General features: G+C 45.7%; 1 protein-coding gene across 1 annotated transcript in view; it reads right to left on the bottom strand.

The window, feature by feature from the left end:
- CPLX1 (complexin 1) overlaps positions 1–18,944 on the bottom strand; it is a 119,753-nt gene extending 100,809 nt beyond the window's left edge. Inside the window, exons 1-2 of the mRNA XM_085302109.1 lie at positions 18,755–18,944; positions 17,935–18,043 (exon numbers count right to left, since the gene is read on the bottom strand). Of these exons, the coding sequence (XP_085158235.1) occupies positions 17,935–17,965 (31 nt within the window). The 5' untranslated portion in view covers positions 17,966–18,043; positions 18,755–18,944. The remainder of the gene's footprint in view (positions 1–17,934; positions 18,044–18,754) is intronic.
- Between the last annotated feature and the right edge of the window lie 2,390 nt (positions 18,945–21,334).

The following is a 21,334-nucleotide window of genomic DNA, read 5'->3' as shown; positions in this document are numbered from 1 at the left end:
CAGCCAACCTGGATTGGATCTGCAGCTGTAGCTGTGCAAGGCCTTTCTGCTGAGGAGACAATCCCAATGGAATTCTCCTYAGCTAACATGGCCATCCTGAAGATCTGGCCAAGGAAATTGCCTGTAGTCTCTACGCCCTGCTGAAGGGAAGCCAGCATCTCTGGGAGACACCTGAGATGCAACGCAAAACATGCATTGTTTTGTAGCGGGGACCTCAGAATCTGCTGAGAGTGTGCCCAGCTTGCCAGCACGCAAGACAGAACAGTATAAAGGGGCTGTGTTATCTGCATCCATCAGGGCGTCTTCAAAAACAACAGCAACAGAAAGGCTCCTAGAAACCACTTGTGGCCTCTATTGCTGAGTCTAGAACCTGGCGCACAATTGATCCACTGTCAGGTTGGAAAAATGTGCTGCAGGGAGGGCGTTCTGCAAGGTTTATACTTCATTTTAATTRATCATTTGGAAGACGGCATGGACTTTTATCCCATTGTTGCAGTAGTGTAACTGTAAACTGGGTAATCTAAGGAAGTAAGAAATGCATGGCCTGCTAGGAGACAAAATAACTTGTATTACTTGATGGTAGGAGGAGCAGGGGGAGAAAGAAAAAGAAAAGAACTTTCAAGCAACTTTCAAGCCCACCAGACTGTCTGCAGTTCTTTATCTGGATGATGACAACCTAAGAAGGCCTGCCCCAGAAAGCGAGACTAGAATTTTAAATGTTCTTCAGTAAACCATACAATGGCCTAAAACAGATCAGGCACAAAACCAAAGCTCTCTACCAAGACAGGAGTATTCCAGTGCACAGACACAACTCAGGAAGCATGAACTCGCCTAGTAGTTCTTCAGTAACAGGACACAGAGATCTAAACTACAGTCACTGCTAACACATGGAAGACATTAGAAGAATGAAATTACATGAGGTCCTGTACTGCTTCTACGATTATTATAAGACTGCAGTGAGAGGTAAATCATTGCAATGTGGCAGGAAATAGCTCATCTTACAAGAGCTGCTGCAAAATAAAACTCTTTCTCTCATCCTGGCACAGTGTGAGTATAACACATAGCAAATTGTCCTGATGTTCTGAGTGATTATGTTCTACCAAAAATATTTAAATGACCTTTACCTTGCTTTTTTTATTAGTGGCCAGAATATAAGATGACACTGTATTTCATCCTCCTTAGCAGAGATCCTATTGAAGACTTCATTATCACTTTTGGGGCTACAGAAGGAACACACACTTTCTCATAAGAAGCTGTAAATGTTCTTCAGAACTCCTGATACCTGACTGAGGAAAGCGTATTTTAAAAGCACTACATAATGAAACATTTTTTCCTTTTTTAACTTTTGTTAAAATAATTTGTGCTACGTTCTATTGTCAGGATGGTCTATCAGTCTGAATGTTATAAAAGGCTTGTTCAGGAACTTCAACACTTCACCTGAAAAGTCAAGCAGGCAAGTCTGTCACAAGTCAATTAAGCTGAAGTTTAGATAACAACGAACAGCTTTTCATTACAAATTGATTCTTCTACTGAAACCCATTCAACTCTTGGAATCCATCAACTCCGCAGTGATTAGCTGACTTGTAGTGTACAGCCACGTATCTGCGTTCATGCTTATATGTCTGACAGGGACCCCAGGAGTAGCGAAGCCGCAACACTATCGGTCTTTAAGCACTGACCCATATTGAAGTCTACCCTGCTTCTGTCATGACACTGCACTGGATAACCAAAGGCCAAGACCAGAAAAAGCAATAATGATGCCACTGCCTGCCTCATTTGTTTGTATCTAGGCAATACTAGGTCCTGGTCCTCCTCCTCACACAGTTATCGTTACAGCCACCGTTTTAGAAGAGTCCTGTTAGGTTCAGGCCTGCACTCTGCACTCACCAAATAACAAAACACAACCATCCCACTATACATAAAGGTCAGTGTATAAGCCAGGCTGAGCTCATTCAAACCCAGAGGACTGCTGACAGTCCACATGGGCTGTGCTGAGAAAATGTCTAACCACTAATAAGCACTGGGCAACAGTGGGACTAACAGTGGGGCTRATGGAGAAGCAGCCTCTGATAAAGGTTTCAGATAACAGATAGAGAGAGAAAGCTTAATCCTCATGGCATCTACGCCCTTGACACCCTTTGAGGGCCCAGAACATGCTGTGACACCACTGGGACTTTCTATATTGATTTGGAAAAATCACCTAACCCAGCAGGCCAGGAAACGAGAAAAACCCTAGATAGGCAGCATTGCTTCATTCATCAAACTGCTKTGAACCGATGACTACAGCCAGCCAAAAAGGCCAGACAAAAGGCCTGACAAAAGTTAAGTGTCCAAGTGGCCAATTACATGTGCTGTGCTCACTATCCTTGAGCACCCAAGGCTAAAAGGATAAGTCAGCTTCTCCAAGAAGATGMATTATGTGCACCTCCAAGAAAATGCTGCTCTCTTCTCTTCCTGCCTCAGTGTGTGCTTCTTGGTTTCTTTTKGAAGACATGGGAGTAGATTTGGAGGAGCATTGAAAGCATTCTCTGTTCAGCACAACTAATTTCTTGTTTTTATAAAGCGCAGTTCTTCCCGGTTTTCATACTACCTAAATGGCTGACTCATGAGGTCGTTCCCTTATACGGGGTTTGTAGTTAGAAAGAATGGCAATAAGGATCTTGTTAAARTGAAAGCTCTATCGAGTGCTTTGCATTTCAAGCCAGTTATGTCTTATCACTTTCTCTCTCTCTTTGGCTCTCAAATTAAAAGGTTAACAAACATGAATGGTGACCATTTGCTACAGCATTAGGAAGCTTAGGTCTCTCTGCTGGAATCCTGAATTCTGTTCAAATTATCAGTGACATAACCATGACAAGTCTCTGATTCCCTGGGACAATCTTGCCAAGTGGATAATGGGGGGTGATGGGTAACTGCTCTTCTCCCTTTGAGCCTGCAGTTCTCAYATAACCARTGAAATCCAGAGAGGAGCCCTTCTYGCTAGTATAAAAGACCTTTTACTAGGAGCTAAACAGTCCCACCTCCACAAACATGGCCATGAAGACATCTGATTTCTGCTGTGGGTCTTGCCTGACGGAACAAGGTACTCCGTGGTTACTGTGTGCAAACACTGCTAGGAAGCACAGAGAAGTAACCACCTGAGCAAGGCTAGCAGGTTAACAGAGTCAGCTTGTTTTTGTGTGTCAATGAACACATCTTACAGAAAGGGAAGAAGAGGAAACGGCCTCTGCAGCACAAAGCGGCTTTTCAAAGCATGCCATAGACTTTCTAGTGAAGTGAGATCTCCTGGAGCTGAGGCTGTGAGCAGGTTTCATTASCCGTGGTCAACAGCTCACCTCTCTGTGGCACACTCCGTACTAGCAAAAGGTACACTGCCACAACACATAGCAGGTGCTCCTCTTCCTGCTGGAAGCTCAGTTCCCTGAAGCATTAGCCACGCATGAAAGGCGGTCATTCGCTTCCTGTCCTAGGTTAGGATGCACATTCCTGCCAAAGGCCACCATGCTATCCTCCTTAAAGCCAAGGTTAGGTGTTTTTCAGAAAGAGGTGCAAACACATTTCCCCAGTATAAACTGTTATAATTCCGGTACGAATTCAGTTCATCACAAAGTTATCCTGTCGCTGTGAACAGAGACAGAATCAAGGATCACTGAGTGAGAGACAGTTTAATGCTGTTCACCTCGGCATATATGATCCACTCGCAGTTCACACCAACTTTTTCAGCAGAAGTGTGAATATTAGCTCTGTAATACGTGCCACCTTGCTGGGCAAATTCACGAGGTATTGCTTATTCCTCCTCACTCTCTGTTGGGCCCCCAAAATGCATGGCTCTAGATAACAGCAACAGCAAGTCTCAGAACTTGGGTGCACATTTGCAAGTGAATGGCAATGCAAAGAGTGGTAACAAGACCTTCTGTTTACTGGTGGATAATTGGAACGCTAAGACCTGGTATGAAATTGTATTTGTTGTTTCATTTCCTGCCTTCTATCACTCTGCTCGAAATCGTATTTGTTGTTTCATTTCCTGCCTTCTATCACTCTGCTCCACTCAACATTATCAGTTAAGAGTCGATACCGACATTTCCATGACACACAGACAGCAGCTTTGGCCACACCAAAGTGGATACTTCCTCCATGAGCTGCTGAAGCCAAATGGGAATCCAGGTAGATATATCAAGAGAGGGGAGAATCCTTGCACTTGGTAGAATAGACTGGGCAGGTCTCTCTGAGATCACTTTCAGAGACTAAAAYAACAAATGAACAGCAAGAATGCACATTACAGCTGAACTTAGTTAATGATGCTTCTCAGAAGAGGAAGCAGAAACGATTCCTCCATCCTGCCATCAGCGAATGTGTTCACAGCATCAGCGCCCACATTGGCAGTGCTACACACAACAGCAGAATGCTTTTACACCTGGCACAGCCGACCTGCCTCATGGTGCACATGTCAACAGTGCAAAGGTACTGCTCCAAATGATGCAATCATTTAGTGAGAAATAGGGCCAAACATTCAGCTAAACAAGCAGACAGTGCTTCTTTCTCCACTTGGACTCCCTGGAAAAAAAATGCTGCTAGTCCATCTCCTCTGCTGCAGGCACCTACCTGGAGAAGTGCGATTTGACTTAACATGTCTTCTGGGGTTTGGGGTCTCATTGGATGCTTTATCTCCTTGGATTTCATGGGAAGAAGGCTTGGAGAAATTTTATTTTCCAGGTYGTCTTGCACTGAACACAAGATTTGTTTTTGTTCTTCCCCCGGAGATCACCAAAAATCTTAAATCATAGGAGAAAACAACATCTAGGGAAACAAATAGGACACTGAGCCAGTGTCAGTTTCCATTAAATGGAGTCTTTAGCATGAACCACATGTCACCTGGATTGGGTTTTATTTCTATTTAGCTGTCATTTTCCATGCTCTAAGGATAATTCTGTTATCAAAAGAGTATGTTAGGTGGATTGCTTTCAGCTGCAGTACAGTCAGTTACTCTGCAAACTCCTCCTGGATGACTTATGTGCCTCCCTGATGCCTCTGATGATTTATCAGAGTTTTTGCAGATACACTAAAATTATAAACACTATGTCAGTGTGTTTTATGGATTCACTTCAAATAAAAGATGAACAAAGCTGTCACTGAGTTTGCTGGCTTTTGACTTTTTTRATTTAATTTGCATTTTATATCTTTTATAAATGAGACACTTGTCTTTTATGATAAATGCACAACTTTTCTTTGAATCACTCTCGCATTCTCTAATGTCAACAAAGGCTATTTTGAGAYGTCTGTCACCCAGAATCTATTAAAACTAATACCTTTCACTTAATCCCAACCATAATTTCCAGTTAACCAGTAAGGCAAAAAATAAATGACTTTATCAGCTCCAGTGTCTTTGCATCTGCTTTATTTCTAACTATAACACAACCAGTTATAATTGAGCTTCAGTTTAATCAACTAAGTGGGCCACCCTCTGAGGAAAAAAAAAAGTGCAGAGAGAATCTAGGTCACTCTGTTCTTAAGACAACAAAATACATAATTGCTTAACTCCAAAGCATCAGTGCTGCACTTGGGGATGTTTGAAATCTTATGTAACCAACACCTCTGGGTTAGCCACCCTCTCCCTGGTAGTGTGACATAAAGGTCTCATCCATGCCCCTCTGGCAGCAGAGATGGTCTGATCCACCCTTTTCACATGCTCTGTGGAAACAAAGAATATTCTAAGCTATGGAATTTTGAGGGGGTGTTTATGGGTTTTACAAGGAAGAGAGATGAAAAGCTGATTGTTTTCCTTGCATCTACTGGAAACAAAGTAGAAATGTTGGTCTTCAGCTGCTGTAGACTTGCAAACCTCTGTCAAAAGAGACAAGTCTAGAACAGCTCATATTYGTAATTGATACTATGCTGTAGTATCAGTTATGAAGGCTCAGGACCCTGCTGTACAGAATCAAGCCCCAGATTTCAGTGGATCATCCAGAGCTTGTTATTGTTGGGCTAGATTAGCTTATTTGCTGTTCTTTAGAACTTATTTTGTAGGAACACAAAAAAGGGCCTCGCCTCTTACAGTAGAAAGCAAAACTCACACCAGAGTGATCCCTAAATGAGCATCAGACAAATTAACACATAAGAACCAGCAATAATATGGCATGTCTACAGCTAAGAGATAAAAAGGCAGCTCTTAATTCAGGGCACACAATTCATGGCAGTCAGCTAGGGTTATAACAGCACTGACACCAAGGACCCCTGAATTTAACTTGGGGAGAGAATTCAAGCTGTTAAGCAGAGTTAAAACTGTAGCTAGTTTGTCATTACRTTAGCCAGCGAGGAAGGAGGACTCTCCTGCCTACAGTGTAGATCAAGAAGATGTGTTTTACCTACATATTTCAGGCAACTGTTAGCACAGCTGCCAGCATAGCAAGGAGTTATGTATATCCTTTCGGAGGAGAACTGAGGTCCAAGAGGAAGCAGTATTGCCTGCAAAGTCTTACCAGCCTATAGCTGAGAAGCAAMCCCAGAAGTCCCAGTCAAGCCTCTCAGTCAGGAGGTAAGTCATCATCTCTGTGACAGGACAGTCCTGCCATATGACCTGGAAAGGGAACGCCTTCACACCAAGTGAGGGAACTTGGTAACCTGCTGCTCAGAGAGAGGAGAATTTTCTCAGGAAACTGTACTAGGCAGTATATGGCAACCACCATCAGGAGGCAGGGACAGAAACACCCTCCTCTTCCTGAATCCATTATCTCACCAAGGAAGTGATTTGGTATCCTACCATATCCACCTCTGTGCCTTTGCTGAAGGGGTCTTTTGGATAAGCATTCCCAAAACAATCAGGAGCTCAAAGGACTTCAGTGGGCGTTGATGAATAGTAACAGGGACAGAGTCCCACCATGCTGCAGAAGAGGAGTAAGCCCAAGGGCAGACCTGTTGCTTTTACCTGCCTCTTTTCTTGGGTGCTAGGCCACCACAAGACTCCCAGAGCACCTACCTAGCCAGAGATACTCGTACATAGCTGGATATGAACCTAATCCAGGATTTTGCTGGGATACAGAGCAGGAGCATAAAGTAAGGTCTGTGCCTACAATCTGCCATTACAGGTAACACAGCAAATACTGGTATTGACAAAGGCACAGTGTAGCTTTTCTCAGATTACTGTTCAAAATCATGAGGAGAATCCAGGGGGACACCTAGTTCTGAAATGACTTAATTTTCTCTGAAGTGTGAATCAGACAAGACTTCCTGCAGGATGAAAGAACAAACATACTGAAACCAGTAGTGCAGGAATACTTGCCTCCATTGAACTGCTGGTAAAAATAATAGTAAGACCAGACATAGAAACAGAGAGGGTAAAAAAAGACCAAATCCCCCTCCGCCTCCCCCCCCCCCCAAAAAAAAAGCCACTAAGGCTTTCAAACACTTTAAAGAGATAATTTAGCTCAGAAATATTTAACAAATATTGACTACCTNGGTTTAAAATTATAGAGTCCAATTCACAGGTTAGCCAGTCAGAAGGGCTCATAATGACAGCTTACTTGAGGCACACTGGAAATGTCCTGTTATCACAGAGGAAATTTCAGGCTATTGTTACTACATGAACTCTGAAATCTCTGACAGGACCAAAACACCAGTGATGGAAAAAAATATCTTGTGCTGCTGTTAGCTTCGCCCAGGAGAAGCAACATGCCCAGCTATACTAGAAGTAACTTTTCAAATCCACTAAATCCTCTGAAATAAAAATCACTTCCAACCTGAATCTGATAGTTGATTCCAGTAGTGATACTGGAAGTATCCTTTGAGTAGTGATACAACACAGCTGGTCAACCTCTCCTCAGCCACCATGGGCACAGCAGGGCTATCAAGTCCTCAGGAAAGGCCAGACTTCATGAGGCTCCAGCTTAACCTCTCCCAGCAGTGCCCACTACTGGTTCCTGCTGGCCCCCGGATCCCAGCAGAGTCTACTGCATACTGGAGCAAAATCATAGCTCAGAGCAAAACCTAAACTTCTTTTAAAGAGAATTTTGTTTTGAAAAGCTTCTAATAAACAATCAGTTGAATGTGTTTGCTTTTCAGAAGTTCGATCTCACTATACTACATGGCAGGTACAGTTACACTGATCAATAATCTGAAATTCACCTGTGAACTGATTTCCATTCCCACCCACCTCTCCCAACAGCAGGCTCCCACAGCACCTCCCTCCTCCTCAGCTTGCCAGAAACCTCTAAGTCCTGGCTCAGGTGTCCCCATGACCAATTTATCCCCATTATTCTTTCACCAATACTGCCCTTCGCCTTAGCTTTTCTTTCACTGGAGCGTTTACTTCTCCCATGCATTTAGAGAGAGCAGCCGTGTCCTCTTTTGACTTTTTTCTTCAGAATTGTTAATGTATCTCAGTGTAATTACAACTTTCCACTTTCATGGTTCTTTTAAGGTACCACTGTGCAGCTTGCTGACATGGAACAGGAAGGGCTGATCTTAAAACAGATCAACAAAAAAAAAAATAGGGGAGAAAGTTGTAATTATCAAAAGGGAAGAGTTTTAGAAATATAGAATGCAGAAAAATATCATGAAAATACATTTGTCCACCAGCATCTTCAAAGGAAGAAATATTAAGATTTCTTGTTTCTAAAGGAAAAGAATAAGAAGGAAACCGCAAGCATGAAAAATTGGTTCATTCTCACTGAAAAAAAACACATTTCACTCTGAGAGTAAGAGACAGTCATTGATTTTTCTCCTTTCTTTACTGAGGAAACTAACAAATACATACTTCTGCTGTTCTTTTGAGCTTTTATGTTTTAATAAAAATGTGGGGCTTAAACTGGCTTCCCAGTCCAAATACTTGAATCAGCTTGCCATCCCATATCAGCCCTGGAACGAGGGCAGAGTGGCCTCTCCAGAAATGCTACTGAGAAATGGACCACTGTTCTCGGAACAAGTGTATGATTTATGGGAAGGTAGAGAAGTTGTTAGCAATGCAGCCAATTGGGAAAAGCTCATTTTAAAAGAGCATGAAAGAGATCAGATGAAACTCAGCTATTTCTGAAGGCAATGAGAAAATTGACGTGAATTCCTGCAGGAATTTCTAGGTCCTAGAAATTAATAATGCTATCACCACCATATATCACTAGCTGTGTTTGTTCTTGATAATGGTGTCAGGGAAGAGTGACATGCATATGTTTAATTTGATGTAAAATAAATAGCTTTCACATAATAAAGACACGGCTGTTTGGGAATACTGTATTAGTCTCACACAATCTTTCAAGTTTGTGATGACAGTCTTTCTCTTCCTGGGTGCAAAGAAAATACAAACAATTCTAAACAATTTTTTTAAAAAAATAAGTTATGAAAAAATACATATTTTAGTAAAACCCGTCCCAGTCCTCTTGTGAATTAAAGTTTTAATTAACACATTTTCAAGGAATTTAATGAACACATATACTTAAGACAGGTGTTAGAAGAGAGAAGACCAAGCAATCCCACAAATTTTCTTCCTCTTCAGGGGGCAGTCTTAGACCAAGCGCAGTATTAGCATGAGAGGAAGGCAGAAGGAACAATTAAGTTTCATTATCAACATCAAGGCAAGGACAAACTTTGAAGTCTATTAAGTTTGCAAGCTCAGCTCTTACTAGCATTGAAAAGAGGGAGGAAGGATTGACCGAAGGAAAAATAAAGGTTCCCTTCTAATTGAGAGACAGCAGTGTTCAGGTACTCCAAGTCTTGACTTTGTCCTGCTCTGAGGACAGCAGAGCCACACGCCGCTTCCCATGCGGGGAGGCTGCGAGGGCCAGCATTTACTCTGGGAGTAAGCGACCTTTCCAAAGACACCYGGCCTTCATCCACAGAAGAGGCCAGCAGCCTAGAAAACTATCTCCCACTCAGCTTCCTTGAACACAAGGTTCAAACTTCCTTTTTAACTGGTCAGTCTCACCTGTGCTCTCCAACAAAAAGGCAGATCCAGGGACAGAGGCACAGACAGCGCAGCCTTTTGACCACCTAAGAGTTGACACACATATCTTTCTCATACCTTTCCCTTTAAGTACTGCCTCTCTTCCCCTTCATTTCTCCCATTCTGTCAGGTGAAGAGTTATCAAAACGACTTCACCAGCTCAGACTTGGTGTCTTTATTTCTTTCCTTAATTTATTTTCACAGACGATATTTCACAGCCCTTTGAATCCAAAATTCCTTTTGATGCTGCATATTTGACATTGCTTCAAGGTCAGTATCGCCAAAAATAAGCCACAAGATTCAAGTCATGCTGAAAATCCATGATAAGTAGCTGGTAAGCAACCTCATTCTTTTAAGTAATGACAAATTCAAAATGTAATAAGATTTACATCAAAAGTCAACAGATTAAATTTACTTATTTGTAATAATGCCTTGCTGCAGTGATGGAGTCTCATCAATTTGAAAGCATCTAATTTAAAACTGTAGAATAAATTAATTACTGCATTATCCAGTGTGATCATACATTTGGTCCTAGTGGAAGGACCTGACTYGCTTAGACTGTTCTGTTTCTAATACGCACACTGATTCTGATAGATGATAGGAAGATCACTAGTAATCTCCAGCACATCAGTAGCTGCAGCTGTTACCAGCCACTAAAGCCAACATGCAAGAAACGCCTAACTGGCTGCAGGCAAGCTTTGGCAATGGAGCTGTATGTGAGAGAGGAAGAAGGTGACATACTTAAGCCACAATTTAGTGAGTGTTTAAGGCTCTGTGCATCCTTGGGCATGCATTTGATCTCAGCAGAGGCAATAAGCWCATACTGCCAGTGCACAGCCGCAGTCTCCCAAGGAGGCGGGGTCTGGAGCTAGGGCAGAGTGCTCGTTGTCCTGCTTCTGAAGCGGGATGGCRAGAGGAGACATTTCAGCAGCTTTAAGGGACCGTGATCCCACAGCCACTGCTTCACAGACCATATCTCCTCTGTAAAGACAGAGATGGGTCTGAAGCACTACTGATCCCCATCCTGGAGGATGCTAGGATGTGCACCTGCCTGCAGGTCTCAGCACCAAGCAGTGTTCCCATTCCTTCCTCTCTGAGCATTACCACTTAAAGTCAGAAGTCAGAAGCATAATGTTCAAACAAGAGTATGTATGCAAGTGCAGCCCTCTTGACAGGAGACAAGCCAGCAGCCACACTGGTAAAGATCCATCCCGTCCTTACTGCCAGCCTTTCCTGTATCCTGTGTTCTCTCTTCCAGGTCTCCTAAACACTTTGGTGGTCCTCTACAGCTGCTGAAGGTCTTCTCAGCCCTCTGCAGGTACCACATATTTCCTGTTCCAGYTTCCTGTACAAACATCTCACTGCTGGAATGGGTTCTCGTGCTGTTGGCCTTCAGGGTACTCCAGGAGTGAGGGAACTCTTGTTCTCCAAATCAGCTGAGTACCCATCCCTTAAGAATGGAGACCCTTTGCAGAGACTGCCAAAGCATTTTGGAGCCCTATATATTACTGCAGAACTATCACTCACAATCACCAACTAGTTTTCATAAGTTTGATTTTCAGGGGGTTTATCTTCCCTCCTAACCGAACCACACAGCCCTCCCATCCAGGGCAGCATGCATACACACCAGCCTTCTCTGATGGCAGTCCCTGCATCAGTAAATGAGCAAATTAATAGATCTCCACAACCAACAGCTGGAGCTGCTACAATCTGAACTTTCTCCTCACGGTCTGACACAAAGGCAAACCAATAGTGCACATTCAATTCATCTGCAGAGTCCCATTACCAGAAAAGCCTAAATAACCATGACGCACTATGCACATGTCCAGCCCTACATCTGCTGCTGCAAATAACATTTGCACTTGTGCAAATGCATACAGGATAAAAATTTAGTGCTGACATACTAAATTTGTGCTGATACTATGCAGCTGGTAAGAACTCTCCACTTCTCTGTCCTCTGTGAGGGCCAGCTTTCATTATCACACAGATAAAGAAGGGCCAAAGAWTCAGATGTGTAGTAATAGATCTTGAAATGAAAAGAATGCAGAACTTCCTTCAAAGAGGGGAATATGGAGATCTTCCTTCAAAGATGGTGAATCAAAGAGAAGCAGATATTGACTGTGTCTTTTCTTCTGCCATGACTAAATCCTAAATGAACTCCTTAATGCATGAGAAGTTCTCATTTCTCCTATTTTTAAGAGGGGGAAACTTCTTCCTTTTCCACATCACTATTACAAGTAGGGGCCAATGTTCAGTAGGCAAATTCCTAGTTCGGCTTTTTGTGGTATATCTCTAAAATCAGCATGCTGAAAGTATCTCTTCTCATGCAAGGATACTAAATAAGCACACTCTGCTCTCCATACCAGCTTACACATACGACAAACAGATGAAAGAACCCAGCAGACCACACAGGTGCGGTCATCATTCCAACCTCAGCAGTCTCAACAGGGGCAAGCAAGCATAAAGATAGATCTCCTGAAGAAACGGACAGAGAAAAAGAAAAAAAAARRTTAGATTTTGCCATTTTTCCTCCTCCTCTCGATTTGAATCATGGATCAAATCAAAACTAGCTGACTGCTGTTACAGTTGCTTCGCTGGTATCGTCTTCACAGGCAACGATCTGCTTCCTTGGAAAATATCTTCCTGCATAGTTTTAACGGAAGTTCCTGAAGAGCAAATCAAATGGCTGCAGGTAGCCATCTGGTATTAAATAAATGAATAAGGATGATCCAGAGTTGGTACAAATTAATGGGTCCTGCAAAGCCATGGAATTCACGTTTCGTCATGTGTTTTGGAAGCACTGAGATATCTACATGAGATTTCTTTGGAGTTAAGGCTGTGATTTTTCTTTCTATCCAGGTCTCAGCAACAGACATTATGACATCACTTGGTATGATCTGATTTCTCAAACAAAATCTCTTTGTCAGCATTATAAATTAGAATAAAGCCATTAAAACCATTCATTCTAAAAAAACGTATTCATCATATATTAGTGCTGCCTCTTCATCTTCTAAACATCACTAAAATCTCCCAGTTTTGTCATGGACAAATCAAGGACTTAATCCTCGTATAACACGCAGGTGGGGTGAGCCAAACATAGCAGCAAAATATCCACTCCATAAGCCATGCAGAAGGCAGCTGCTCAGATGTCATTAAATGCTAGTACCATTTCCACACAGGCTTATCTGCCACTCACATGCACTCGCATCTCCACTGAGTAAGCGTAGCACAGGGGCTGCTTTTTCAGAGCTTATGGACGGTGGCTTAAATTCTGTGATGTTTACCAGAGTTTAAACCCCTGCCCACCTTCAGGAACAAGGGGGATCCCTCTGTTCTGAGCTTTGTGGTGTACACTGCTGAGTTACAACTGCAGGTGTCGGGCAGGATGCAGGCAGTCCTCTCACTGACCTCACCAGCACATTCCAGATAGAAAGCTGGTTGCATGTGTCCTCCTGCCCACAGTACTCCCCAAATCCTAATGAACCAAAACAAGTCCCCCCTGCATCCTGGCACATTAAAATCCAATGCCCGGTGACAGCAATCTGCTGACAACAAAATAGGAGTACAGCCCTGTGAACATCTAATCAGAAACATAACTTCCTGCACAGGGCTGATGACGCACAATGAATTCAAGGGCTACCAACAGCACAAAGAAGGCATTCAGACAGTCCCATGCTTTACTCGGTTCATCTGCAGACTGAGATTAGAAGAAGTCACTATTTAAAGGAGGCATCTCCGCTACACAGTTCTCCTGTCTGCGGATTTAAAAGGCACACAGTAAAGGGGCCCTGCACCACACCACACCAAGCGAAGAGTTAAACTAGTGTGACTTTTTCTATATCCTTGTCTTTGCAGCCTTCTTGCCTGTATAAGCGCGGATTCTGTTCGATCACATGATCCCATCTCAGATATCTCCCTCCCTATCTACAGGTGAGCTTTTTCCCGCATGAAAATGCCCTGCTTCTCAGCCTTCAAGTCTCTCAGCAGAACAGTGGCAGTCAGCAGGCGCTTCACRAAGTAGCTCTTCTCTTTCCATCCAGTTTCCCTGCATAAGTTTGTGCCCAAGCCACAAATGATGAAGGAAATGAGCCAGTGTAGTATATGATGAGGTAGCATAGTGTGAATGCACCCGTTGCTTCCCTTTGCTTTCACAAAGACAGTCACACCCGGGCAGAGGTAAGCAATGCCCCGCAAAAAACAGCATTACCAAATTCCTCGTGGGACCGTATCAGGGCCTCTATCTGTGACTCTCTCTGTGGAAGTCTCACATCTTGGTCTACTAATCATGAGACTAATGCTCCAGAGCTCTGATCTGGTTTGGTAAACAGCATCCCTGCTGTAAAAATGCAACCATGCAAACATCCACTTTGSTTTCTGAATTTGCTGACCTTCAGCTTTCTGATTCATCAAGGGAACAGGAAAAGGGAGCATTCGTCATGGCTACATCCCTATGACAGTGCATGCTGGTGTGGCAGGGACCTGCTCAGGGTAGGGAGGTAAAACACTCCTTTGCTGTCTTTCCCCTCTTCTCTGAAAACAGAAGACAATTGCAAGCTGCTAGGTTTCCTCTCACTGATTTCTTCGTACTGCCCCACACTGCTAATCAGCAGTAAGACTGCATTTAAGATCTGTGGTGCCTGTACTGTCACACACACGGATGAAGTGGTTTTCACACAGGGCTCTATGAGATCTGAAGAGCACCAAAAAGGTCATGAAAGCCAATTGGYCAAATTAGGCTAATATTTGCCATTGATTTTCCTGAATCTCTGTCTCCATTATGTATTATGGGGGAAGCTTGAAGAGAGCAAAAATTTGCAGAGAAAAAGATGTACTTCTAGCCTGTCCGAYAGCCACACAAAGCCTCTGTTGCCAACATTAGCAGCATAATCCCAGTGCTGGAAGCACATTGGAGGATAGCTTCCACTGCAGAGAAACAGCAGGCTTCTGCTGACACCCTTAACCAAGAGCCAGGGAAAGACAACAGTCTATGTCAGCAATACAATTTCCTGCCAGACTGATTTCAGCAAGCCTAAATCCCYTAAATTCCCACAGATTCCCAAGCAAAGTGTGTCTACACAGCATAACTTCTTGCCTGCCAGCCTGAGGCCAGACCTTTCGAAGCACCTTCCTAATGTTTTCCCTTCTGATTGTCAATTCCCCAAGGTAAAGTAAATCTGATCTGTTAGATCTCTGACAGACAGAGGAAGTGTCTCCAGAGATTTCCTCAGAATAACAAACTGTACTTTAGAATAACACTCACTGTGGGATTTTGACCATTCCCTTTGAAGCAAAGTTTGAGACATCACCTTCCTCAAGACAGGGAGTAAGGTGGGGGCAGGGAGCAGTTTTCCTTCCAATGCTCCTTCTGATCCTTCCAGCAGAAGGCAACTTGGTCCCAAAGTCTTCCCTTACTTCAGAGCCCTGCATAGCCCTATCCAATAGGAAGAAGCTCTCCTGGCAAAAGCATCTCACCTGCAAGCGGGTGTCAGGCTCTTAGCTATGACAGGCTCTGACCTGAGACCCACTTTGGTGCTGGACACTGGAAAGACAAAATACCTTGCACACAGTACTTAGATAGCAAAACCCGATTGCCTCTCTGCTTCTGTGAGGTGTTTCCAGATGAATTTGAGGTAGTGAAAGGAGTAAGCTGTCACAGCTGTAGGTGATCTGCAGGCAGTATACTGCAGGTCTGAGTCTCTGCAAGATGGACAGGATTTTATTGACAACATTGGTGGCAAAAGATTCATGGAATCTTTTCTTCCATGAACACAAGAAAAGATTAAGGCTGGGATAAGAACTTCTGCACTATTCAAAAAGAATAAAAAGTCACAAGTAGCTCAGGAGGGTTCTAGGAAAAAGTACATTAAATTGAAATCAAGAGGCCAACAAATGCACAGAAAGATCTTCCCAAAGCTGAGCTAATGAAAACTCTCACTAATCACATAAGGTATCCTACCCAAGCAAGCTTGTCACCCACCAGAGACTGTGTGCTTCTCTCAGTAAATGCACCTCCATGCATCTCAGGCTGTCAGAACTGATAGACTGTGTGTGCAAAAAAGGATCATTAATTAAAGAAGCAAACTGTAACCTGCTTTGCTGTGCCAGTGCAGCCAGGTCACATCACTGTGTCAATTTTGGATTTAACACTAGATAGGAAACCAGCGCCCAAGAGCACCTTGACTTTCTAGAGTACATTAGCCCTGATTTCTCCATTTTTCTTCTTCGAAACCACAAGTAACCTAAAAATAGGTCTCTGTTTAATTAACTTTTTCTTGTTTTTACCACTCTGCAGAGATCCCTCTTGTATCAAGTAAAGTGGACAGGTTCCAGACATATTTTGCTAACACAATGAGCCCTCTGACAGAAGAGCTGGTGCCCCACACCACTTCTTGTTTGAGACCTTTGAAACTCAAAATTCACCAACAGATGCTTTTTGAACCTGCTTTCTCAGCAGCTCCCATTGTAATTCAAATCCTGACCCTGGCATGAAACATTATGTTAGAGTGGATGTCTGCCCAGAGTAAACACTCTTTTAGCAAGGGCAAACACTGCTTCCAACCCCTGTTAGTCACTAAGCCGCAAGAAAAGGCATGCATCACAGTTGTTACTCTTTTGCTGCAACCCTCCTCCCCCTGCCTTTAACTGCAGTCTCTAAGCAGTTATTTCCTTTTAGTGGATTCTCCCATCTCCAGGTGCAYGGACTAGATCTCCTGTTTGTAGATACACTTGTTCTTTTCAAGTAAGCAACTTTATTCACACCATAACCATTGGTGCAAAATCTACCCTTCACAAAACTATTTCTCTTTCAAAATAGGCACTGAAGAGTTATGAAATAAAACAGTACTACTATAAGGACACRTATCAACTCACATAGGTTCTGCTTTAGTTGCATCAAATAGCAAGATTGAAGCTTTCTTCTATAGTTTGACCTTCAAAAACACACTAACAAAAGCTTGGAATGCCTGCTCTGCTCTTTACTACCTGGGTGAAAAAAAAAATAGTTCCTTTCTCTTTGAAGATGAAAACCATATTTCTGCACCATGGAAAAGACTCTTGCAATGGAAGTATCTATCAGATGTTAAAGCTGCCTRTGACACCAGTAAAACCACAGATGAAACGTGCATGAGACATACTCTGACTCCAATGACTCCACAGTTTCTCCAAAGGAAAATGAATAGAAAAAAAMCAATCCACATACATTAGATACGTGTGCGTGGGGGGGGGGGGTCAGAGTCTCCTCACTGACTTCCTTTTAGGCCCACCATTCCAGATCCCAGCAGGAACCAGTATTCAGCATTCAATGACRGTGTCAATTGAACATTTAAGCCAAGTAGCCAAGAAAGGCAGCATAATTGCAACAGAAAAAAAGGACTCTCATTCCTAATTACTTCYGCGTCTTTTTCCTTTTCATCCTCCCATCACCTATTTTTCCCCCACTTTCAGGTTAAAACAACTCATCACCCATGGAAAGAAATACTCTGAAATTACAATAAAAGGTCCATCTCAATTCCAGGCAGGGTGAGTGTGTGTTGAGGGTTAATTTGTAATTATTCCCCTGCTCATTGCAGCAATATTGTTAAAAATAACTCCTCTAACACTAGATACAAAAATATCTACACTGTTTGCACTTCAGTTTGGCCAAAGTCTGGAGCAGGGAATGAAAAGGGGTTCCCATGCACACTAAAAGCTACTCTTYGGAGGCACTGCACAGCCAGTATGCAGCTGGTAGGTGCCCAGCTAGGCACAGCCCAGGGCTGAGAACCTAGTGTGACCGGTCTCTCCTCCGACACAGGGCTTTGGTCGCTGCGTGTTGCTGCCCTCTCCTGCTTAGATTGCTCAGACACTTGGCTCTTGAGGCCACGAATCAGTAGCTGGGACACTGCAGAGTCCCCAGATAGCTCTCATAATCACAGACAGTACCAGAGACTGTCAGAAGTCCATATTCTCTCTCAGCTGGTGGRGGAAGGGGGGAAATATGAGGCCCCTTCGATGCTAACCACACTTACCTCCTAAAGCTTGTTTCATAACAAAATCCATGGCGATGGCTTAGGGGTTGCTGGCCAGTTTCACAACTCACATGCAAGGAGAGCAGGAATCCTGTCCCTGGAGGGAAGCCTGTGAGGAGACACCAACATCAAGAGAAGAACGGTGTCTCCCGGAGGATGTCTTAGCGTGCACAGCCCAGACCTGCGGTCTTCTATCCCCTCCCTCCCCCTTGAGGCAGGCAGATCCCGGCGGCAGGAGAGGGCACCCTAGCACGGAGGGACAGGGCAGCTTCGTGGTGGGGTGGGAWACGTGGTGGTCTCCCCGTGCAGGGCTGTCCCAAGGGCAGCGCTCTGGCGGGCGGTCTCCAGCGTTAAAGCAGGGCAACTTTCCACCTCCCTCCGCGCCTTGCCACTGCACCGGGGGTCGCCGCGGGGGGCATTTGAAGGTGAAGCGCTCCGCAAAGCCGGGCAGGTGCTGCGCGCCCGGGCTCGGCTGCAGCCCGGGCAGCAGGGGCAAAGCGCCGAGCAGGGCTCCGGCCCGCCGAGGCGGCCCCCCGCCGGGCGGAAAGCCACCGGCGCAGCGCCGGGGCTGCAGCTCCRCCGCAGGACGGAGCGGGACCGCCCGGCTCCGGACGCGGGGTGCAGCTCTGCGCAGCCTGGGCTGCCGCTCCCCGCTGCCGCCCCGCCGCCAGCCGCACGGGAGGAAGAGGAGGAGGAGGAGGAGGGGGGGAAGCGGCTCCTCCGCCATCCCGCAGCCCCTCCGCACGGCAGCAGCGCTCTCCTCCGCGGCCCGCCCGCTCCCGCTCCGCTCCCGCTCCCGCTCCCGGCGCGGCGCCGATACCTGCCTGCGGCGGGGGCTGCGCCCGGGCGGGCGGCCCCGGGCTGCGCGGCGGCAGGTGCCGCGGAGAGGCCGCTCAGCGCCGCGCCGCCGCTAGCGGCTCCGGCAGCCCATGTGCCGCTGTCGGGGAAGTTGCGGAGTCTCGAGGCACGGGGGAGAGGACGACCCTGGAGCTTCTCCTGACTTTCCCCCTCCCCCGCGCCCCTCTTTTTATCACGGGATTTCCGGACCATCCCACCGACATGGTCCCTCCTTCCTCCTCCCCTCCTCCCCGCCGCGCTGCCGGAGCCAGGCTCTCGCCCTCCCTCTGCCACCGGCTCGCCCGCCCCTTCCCTGCGCCACTCTGGCCCCGCGGAGCCCGCTGCCGGCGGGGCCCCCAGCCCCCAGCCCCGCCGAGGGGGGCGGGTGCTTTGTGCATGCCCCCCACCCTCTCTGCGGCAGGCACCAGGAGGCAACTGCTTTACTGAGGCAGGCTTCAGTCCGCTGTGCCTTTGCGACCTGGCGTCTGCTCGCCAAGTAGCGCGGGTGTGAGGTGGGGGGGATCGCCGCAAATGCGGCTTCCTGCCGACGGGAGCAGCCGCGGAGCGGTGCGCGCCCTCCAGCCCGGCTCCTTCCCGGCGGCGCCTGGTCCCCCCCGGCCCGCGGCGGAGAGCGAGGGCGGGGAGGCAGCTCCGCTCCTCCGTGCCGGCGGATCTGGCCGTCCGGGGCGGGGGAAGGAGATAAAGGTGACGGGGGCGTGCGGAGATGGGGAAAGACCCCCTACTCTGCCTACAGAAGAGCGTAGGGAGGACAAGCCCCAGAAGAAGACTTCACCGAGGCTCCACAACACCAGCCTAGGAACCTCTGCTGGGTGGGGGGACGGTGCTGCACTTCCACCGACATCCTTTAGGAATCCAAGTAAAAGTTAGTAACAAGGGGGGGGGGAGGGGGGCTACAGGGGGCGGGGAGGAAAGAAAAGCCAAGGAACCAAAGGCTTTTATTTTGAGCCCTCATTCGCCTCTGGTGTTCCCACTACAAAGGGATGCTGGTGTCTTTTCCAAGCTCTCTGCGTACTGTTACAGTGACTCAGTGGAGAGGACAATGTCCAAGAAGTGAAGCTGGGAGCCTACCGAAGGTGAACACCCAGGTTTCTGTTGCAGTTATGAGCTATTTCCAGAGCTGTCTTGCCTCTCTGGGTGTCCTGCTCATCGTTTTGAGCAGGACTCATATTTTTGATTTTTTGTGCAGCACCTTTCATCCCCTCTTTATCATGTGATTCCCCTTGAAGGGGAGAACAGTGTGCTCTCACCACYCCACTGAATGTCAACAGGGTCTTTTTCCTCTGATTTTCTGGAATCTGGGAAGGAACTATTCAAACTCAAACACATGGAACAGGGAAGGATGAACTACTAGTTGAAACAGCTAGTTTTGCCAAGACCCAGACATCTTTTCCCTGTTTTGGGGAGCCTGGAGCATGGTATGTCAAGGAACTCCTCCAGCAGGCCAAGGTCAACACAGTCAAGTGGAGCTGCTGAGAAATTTCATTCTTCTTATCCAGAGGAGCMTTAGCTTTGGTCTGTTGATTTGACAAACTCTGTATGGGAATGGCCATAGGTATATAGGCAAAGAAAAAAAGAGTTCTCATTCACAGGGGCCTTCACAGGCCAGGGAAAGCAATGGGTGCACTAGGGAGAAGGCCTCTTAAGGTCCTAATATCCTCTGGCTCATCAATTTATATCTGATAGTCCATTCCCAGAGCCTCAACCAGGTTCCCCTCCAAAGATGGTGTCTCAATGATCTTGTCCCTAGCCTAGCCCCGTTTCTTCCAGATTACCCAGAAACCCCCCAAAAGTCTCGGTTCAAACACACAGAAACACTGGCCCAGTGCCTACTATTCCTCACCTGCCTCTTCCTCAGAGGTACAAGACACCAGATCACCAAACCACAACTCCCTCTAAGACATTTTTAATCTTAGCTTTAGCATCTCTCCTCCACCCTAAGTGCCAGCTTCAAAGCACCATCCCTGCCCCCGCATGAAAAGATGAAAATCCAAGTGCATGTGAGCCTGATATGGTTACCTCCCATACTCAACAATAGAGAGTAAAGATCCCATCAGCACTGTTCCTTACCACATATAACTCAAGTAGAGGCAAGGATGAACCGGTGCTCTAGCCAGTGCTACTGGCTAAAGAAAGCAGTATCACAGAGAATGAACCAGGGAGCAGATGCTCTGATATCAGCCCCACTGTACCACAATTCAACATCAGCTTCATGCCCTCTTTGACATCATCTGGCAGGCAATTGCATATAGTCCATTTTCTCAACTCTAGTAAGAGACCAGCACCAGCTGGTTTGGAGAAGACTTTTTTTTTTTTTTTTTTTTTTTTTCCCTCTCTCTGCATCAGCTGACCTTCTAAATACCTAGTCAAAAAGAGCAGATGTAGAGATCCATATGCAATAATGGTCTCAGAAAGGCTTTTGGAGTAGTCTTTTGCATGTGAAATAGAACCAACCCTCAATTTTCTGAAAAACTCAGCTGGATTCATAGGGATCTATTGTGTGACTTACCAGAGGTACATAGCTTCTACCATCGTAGGAATAACA

Source organism: Rhea americana, unplaced genomic scaffold (assembly GCF_003343005.1).
Source record: "Rhea americana isolate MKP2758 unplaced genomic scaffold, rheAme1 scaffold_186, whole genome shotgun sequence".
Classification (NCBI taxonomy): Eukaryota; Metazoa; Chordata; class Aves; order Rheiformes; family Rheidae; genus Rhea; species Rhea americana.
Note: the sequence above shows the minus strand (reverse complement) of the source record. Positions and strands in the feature narration are given on the sequence as shown.